At 51.9% G+C, this 6,370-nt stretch overlaps 1 protein-coding gene across 1 annotated transcript; it reads left to right on the top strand.

Annotated features, from left to right (window-relative positions):
- Positions 1-2,488: 2,488 nt before the first annotated feature.
- Positions 2,489-3,577, top strand: FOXE3 (forkhead box E3; the record flags this gene model as incomplete). Its single annotated transcript, XM_081307993.1, has 1 exon — positions 2,489-3,577. The coding sequence occupies one exon, from the start codon at positions 2,489-2,491 to the stop codon at positions 3,437-3,439; it is 951 nt and encodes a 316-aa protein (XP_081164119.1). The 3' UTR covers positions 3,440-3,577.
- Positions 3,578-6,370: the final 2,793 nt, after the last annotated feature.

The following is a 6,370-nucleotide window of genomic DNA, read 5'->3' as shown; positions in this document are numbered from 1 at the left end:
TGGGGAGGGTACTGGAGAAGGACCTGTTGGAGCACCATTGTGGTGAGTGGAGCAAATGTCATCTCCTTCCTCTCTGCTTCTCCAGTTCCCAGCCCACCCCTCTCCCAGCTGGTAATTGTCCATGTCTCCACCAGGTTATAAGTCACATCATCTCTGTCTTGCCCTAAGCATTCCCAAATAGCCTGGCCCAGAATGTAAAGGCGATCTATCTGTGATCTCTAGCACCCCAGTTGATCACTAGGGTTGATTCAGTTGATCTGGCTGGCTAGGTGGGTGTCTCCTTCCTCCCTCTTCACTCCACATGCATCCCTCCCAAAGCTGCATGATTGGTCAAAGAGGATGACCTTCTGATAAGGGAAGACCACTGATTGAGGACAGGTCTTCCATCAAGGGTATAGGAATAGCTATTTCCCTGCTAGAACATCCAAACAAGCTCTCAAGGTCTAAAGGACCTGGCTCAGAAGTACTCAGTGAATGATGCAGGCTGGCCTGAGCCTATGAGAACTGAAGGAGGGATGGACTTGGGATCCATGTGGCACAGATAGGACTTGTCAGTGGCCTGGATATAGAGACTGAGGCAGGAGGAAAAGGAGGTGTCCATGTGCTGAGATCTGGAATGATGCTGGCAGAAGAGTGGGCTGGGATTGGAGGGTGTACTAATTTACTGAGAGAAGCATTTCATTTAGGAAACTGGGTTGCAAATGTCTTGAGACATCTGTGTAGTGATGTCTAATGGGCACCTAGATATGCTGACCAGGTCAGTGAACCAACTTGCAGCTGCAGTGGGAGTGGGGAGCTGGAGGAATTACTAAATAAATTACTAAATTTATTTCTAAATTTTCTGCTTTAAAGGATGGTGCTAGGAAAGTGGTGGCACCAGTGCTCTGACTTCTGCCATTTCTAGGTATTATGTGAGGCTAACCTCTCAGTTTTCTCATTCACCTAATAATAACAAAATAATAACACCTCACAGGAATGCTCAAATTAAATCATGTAATGTATTTAAAGTGTTTACTAAATACAAAATGCTCAGTAATGGTACCTGGGTTTTTACTACTACTGGAAATAAGAGAGGGGCCCTTTGAGCTCCAGGCTTGTTTGGGAACTGGATTAGGGTGGGGCAAATGAGTCCCCAGATGGCAGTAGGTCCTGGCTTTCAAGGGCTGATCCTGCATTTGCAAGACCTTGAGAGTGAGTGCCCCTTAAACTTAGCACATAGGGGCCTCACTGTACACCCAGCCCTCCAAGTCCCTTGATCTTGTCTGTCCAGAAAGTGATTTAGGACAGGGCTCCTTCACTCTTTGGTTCCCTCTAAATGATAGTGGTGGGTGGTATTGCCCAGACTGAATTTTTAACAAAACTGCCTAAACTCCCTATCCCCCTATGATGTCTCTGATCCAAAAGCCTCTCAGTCTAATAGAAGCTCTTGGTGGGGGTCTGTCTCCCAACTGGTAACTGTTTCTTGGAGCTCCGGAAGCTGTGCAGATCTGTTTGTGGCTTTCTGTGTAGGTGCTGGGGGTGGGGTGGGGTGGGGAAGAGAAGGGGAACAGTTTCCTTAACAGGAGAGGTGTGGAGATCTGTAGTCCAAAGGGCATCTCCAACTGTGTGGTTTTTAAAAAAAAAATTTAGTTATAGGTGGACACAATGTCTTTATTTTACTTTATGTGGTGCTGAGGATTGAACCCAATGCCTCATGCATGCTAGGTGAGCATTCTACCTTTGAGCCACAACCCCAGCCCCACCAACTGTGGGTTTTGAGGAGCTCTTGATTTAAAACAATTGGATCATTTTTTTTTTCAAAGAAGGCTCACAAGGCCTGCAGCAAGGACAGAATAGGGAGTATGTGGGGGAGGGAGCAGAGAGAGGAGATGGTGACCCTGATCTGGGGTCTTCAGATATTCTTCCCAGAGCCTGTCTCTGCCCCAGCCCTTCTCTGTGACCTCTGCCCTGGTTCTCTACTGTCCAACCATGGCCTGAGGCCTCTCTGAGCAGCCACACAGGGCACTGTGGGCTGGCAAGACTTCTTTTATCCCAGATCCAGCTGGGGATGTAAGGACCTGAGCATGGAGGGGATCTGACTGTGGGGAGGGAGGAGCAAAATGGGGAGAGGGCCAGGAGAGTGCGCTGAATGGGTGGATTTGTGATTGGGATTGACCCAAAGGGGAGGGGGTAGAAGGAGGGGTGGAAAGGGAAGGGGCTGATCAAATACCGTGGGTTGGGGCTAGGGCCTCGAGGCTGACCCAATGGAGACAGGGAAGAGGTGAGGCAGGGTCTGGGAAAAACTGACCCCAAGGGATGAGACTGAAGGAGGGGCGAAATTGAGGGGGCTGTGAGCACAGTAAGGGGGCTGGGAAAGCAAATTAGAGGGGAGGCTCAGGCCAACAGGGAAGGTCCGAGCCCTCTCCCCTGGTGGGGAGGGGGCTCTGTCCATATAAGGCAGTTCTGCGGCCCCTGCTCTCCCCAACGCGGGCAGGTCTGCCACATCCTGATGACCGGGCGCAGCGACATGGATTCGCCCGCCGCTTTTTCGGGCTTCCCGGCCCTACCCTCCGTCGCGCCGTCGGGGCCGCCGCCGTCGCCGCTGGCCGGAGCCGAGCCCGGGCGGGAGCCCGAGGAGGCGGCGGCGGGCGGCGGGGAGGCGGATCCCACGCCCGCGCCGGGCCCGGGGCGGCGGCGGCGGCGGCCCCTGCAGCGCGGGAAGCCGCCCTACTCGTACATCGCGCTCATTGCCATGGCGCTGGCGCACGCCCCGGGCCGCCGCCTCACGCTGGCCGCCATCTACCGCTTCATCACCGAGCGCTTCGCCTTCTACCGCGACAGTCCGCGCAAGTGGCAGAACAGCATCCGCCACAACCTCACGCTCAACGACTGCTTCGTCAAGGTGCCCCGAGAGCCGGGCAACCCGGGCAAAGGCAACTACTGGACGCTCGATCCTGCGGCCGCCGACATGTTCGACAACGGCAGCTTCCTGCGGCGCCGCAAGCGCTTCAAGCGCGCCGAGCTGCCCGCGCATGCGGCCGCGCCGCCGGGGCCCCCGCTGCCCTTCCCCTACGCGCCCTACGCGCCCGCGGGCCCCGGGCTGCTCGCCCCGCCACCCGCCGCGCCCGGGCCCGCACCGCCCGCGCGCCTCTTCAGCGTCGACAGCCTGGTGAGCCTGCAGCCCGAGCTGGCGGGGCTGGGCGCCCCCGAGCCGCCCTGCTGCGCCGCGCCCGACGCCGCCGCCTTCGCGCCCTGCGCGGCCGCCGCCTCGCCGCCGCTCTACTCGCAAGCTCCCGACCGCCTGGGGCTGCCCGCGACGCGCCCCGGTCCTGGCCCGCTGCCCGCTGAGCCCCTTCTGGCCTTGGCCGGACCAGCCGGTGCCCTCGGCCCGCTGAGCCCCGGGGAGGCCTACCTGAGGCAGCCGGGCTTCGCGCCGCCGGGGCTGGAGCGCTACCTGTGAGCCTCTCCCAGGGCAAGAGCTCCTGTAGTCACTCTCCCTCCGGACTAGAGCGTGCCTTGTGGGCGGCCGCGTCGCGGTCCCCACCACCCTCCCGCTTGGGGCGCACCTCTGAGGCCCCATCTTTGCCTTCTGAATTGAACACATCTGCAGAATCCTTCGCTGTCCTCCACCCCTGGGGAGACTCCCTCCATCTCAGACACTGGACTGTATGTCCCCTCCAATTTGTGAGCCCTTCATATCTTTTCCCTCCACTTATGAACTCCCATCTTTGCCTCCCCACAGCGCTGTGGGTCCCAGGGAGCTGGACTCCCACCAACGAGGTGCCCCAGGTGTCCTGGTGAGTTCCAAGCCACAGGAACCTTTGGTCTCAAGCTGCCTCCTCAACTGATTCTACCTGGTCATCCTCCTCTCATGTTTTGTCAATACATTAGAGGTCAGACTGCTGGGTTCGTTACTTGTCTCTTACTCACCATCAATTACCTATTTGTCCTCTATTTCTCAACTCCCCTTTCCAGACAGACATACCTGACTGCCTATTCCAGGCCCTGAGGACAGTTCTTGGAAATTTCTGAGACAAGCAGCACCAGGGGCTCCTGCCTGAAAGGGGAATTAGTGGGCCTTTATGTCTGCCCTACCCACTGGAAAGCATAGGATTTATCAGGTTATTATTTTTTAATTAAAGCCGATTTAATTAAAAAGTAAGAAGAACCCTTTCACTGGGCTTGGTGTGTTGGTGGTGACTTGGTGTGCTGGCTGGAATGTTTGGGGAGGACAGTGGGTGAGTTTCACACCTTGGGATGCCACAGGGGGTGAACCCTCTTGCGAATCATCAGAGGTTCATGAAGTGCAGTAAGGAGGTGATTCAGCCATAGCTGTGCACATCTGCCTAGTCTTCATCATCTACATCTCAGCCTAGTAGAGGTGAGATGGGGTTGCATGGGTGTTTGCATGCTTATATGAGTGCATTTGGGCAACAGGGTGGCCTGCTATTTGGCATCCGCCCATAGATAAGGGAGCATTGACCTTCATTCACTCCTCCAAGTGAATCTTTAATAATGTGTTAAGCACTGTGCTAGGCACTGTGGATACATCACTGAACGAATGGGCAAAAACTGCCTCATATGGAGTGTGTAGATTAATGGGGGAAAAGACATTAATTATCACTGCTCTGAGAAATGAGATAAGTGCTCTAGAGCCTTGTGTTTAAAGTGTGTCTATGGACCAACAACATCACCTGGAAGCTTCTTAGAAAATCAGGATTTCAGGCACCACCTCAGACCAACCCATGGAATCATCAGATGTTGCATTTTAACAAAATTCCCAGATGATTAGTATGTGCACTAAGCTAGAGGAAAGGCACCAATCTCAGGCTGAATGCTCAGTCTAAAAGATTAAGAAGAGTGAGACTTCACAGACCACACCACCCTTCTGAACCTCACTTCTGGAGCAGGGAATGCATTGCAGGCTGTGCCTACTATTTTACCTCTTCTGCTGGATTGAGATGCAGCAGCATTGATCTGAGCTGATTCATGACTGACCCAGCACCAAGGACAGGGCAGTATGGAGCAGGATACTCAGAGGTTAAAGTTTGAGAGAGGAAGCTGGCCTTTGACCCTGTTCTGCTCTCTGGTGCTGACCCAAATGGTAAGCAGCAGGCTTTTCCAAGCTTTCTGCCCAGGGCTCCTGGTCTAGTAGAGCCTGGATTAGGGATAGGGAGAATAGAGGATGGTTTGTCTTGAACCCAGGGTAAATATGATTTGTTTGTTGGATGTGCCTGATGCACCTCTTCTAAATACCACTGTTAGAAGCTGTGGGGTGGTGGTGGAGGGTGAGAGCAGCTCATAAAGGGGAAAGGTACAGGGAATCTAGGAAGGAGGAAGGCTCTCTTTGGAGGTAGGGCAGTAGGTATGCCCAGTGCAGTAGAAAGTGCCCTGTTACACACCCTTTCCCCCAAATGTTAACTGCCTGAGCAAGGGTTAGATCCAATTTGCCTGATGTAGATCAGACTTTCACTTAATATTTGTTGAATAGTTGACTGAACAAATGAATTCCTAGGGTCTAATACTGTGCCCAACTTACCAAATAATGACTAAGTGGGCTGTAGATTGACACTTTTTTTTCTTTTGTCCATTGTTACTTGCAGTCCCCACAGTGACTTGTATAAAAGTCAAAAAGAGGAGACAGAGGTAGAAGAAGAGGCAATTTCCTCACTTGTCAGTTGAGGAGACTGCACCTCCCTGGGCTCAGTATGCAGCAGAAAATCCAGTCTTGCGTTTTCTAAACAGAGATCAAAATGCAAACTTTCTGCTTCAAATGATATTACAGCCCCTCTTCCTACCTCAGAGGACCTGTTTGTTGATAAATTTCTCCCGAATTCAAGAAATTCCCAGGGAAGGGAAGGACCTTCTCACTGTCCTGAAGTTGGAAAGTGCTTCCTGATCTCTGAATTCCATTATTGTCATCACTTCATGGTCTTAGTTCCAGGATCTTTGACCACTCAGAGGACAAGGAGACAATATCTGTAGGGACATTCTAGAAAGGCAACTGCCGAACTGGAAAGTCAAGAAACATTTTTATTTTAAAATGCCTCCTGAATTTTTCTTTATTCACCAACATCAAGGGCTGACTATATGCCAGGCTCTGTGTCCATTTGTGAAGCCAATAGAAATACAAATAAGAGACTCTTTATGTTCTCAGAGAGTTCATAGTCTGGAAAGCTATATGTCATTTGGCACATGTGAAAAAAACAAAAAACAAAAAAACTTAACCAAACTCTTTCTTTAAAGTCACCATTTTTTGTCTATTAGTGAGATTTCAACATTCTTTCTCCTTTTGGGTGAAAAAATAGTCTAAAAGAAAACTTCAGAATTGTTTAATAGATCCTTGCCTCTTCATTCTTATAGAAACCTTTAAATCATTTTATTCTAAAGA

The sequence above is a fragment of the Spermophilus citellus genome (genome assembly GCF_964194105.1).
Source record: "Spermophilus citellus genome assembly, chromosome: 9".
NCBI lineage: Eukaryota > Metazoa > Chordata > Mammalia > Rodentia > Sciuridae > Spermophilus > Spermophilus citellus.
Note: the sequence above shows the minus strand (reverse complement) of the source record. Positions and strands in the feature narration are given on the sequence as shown.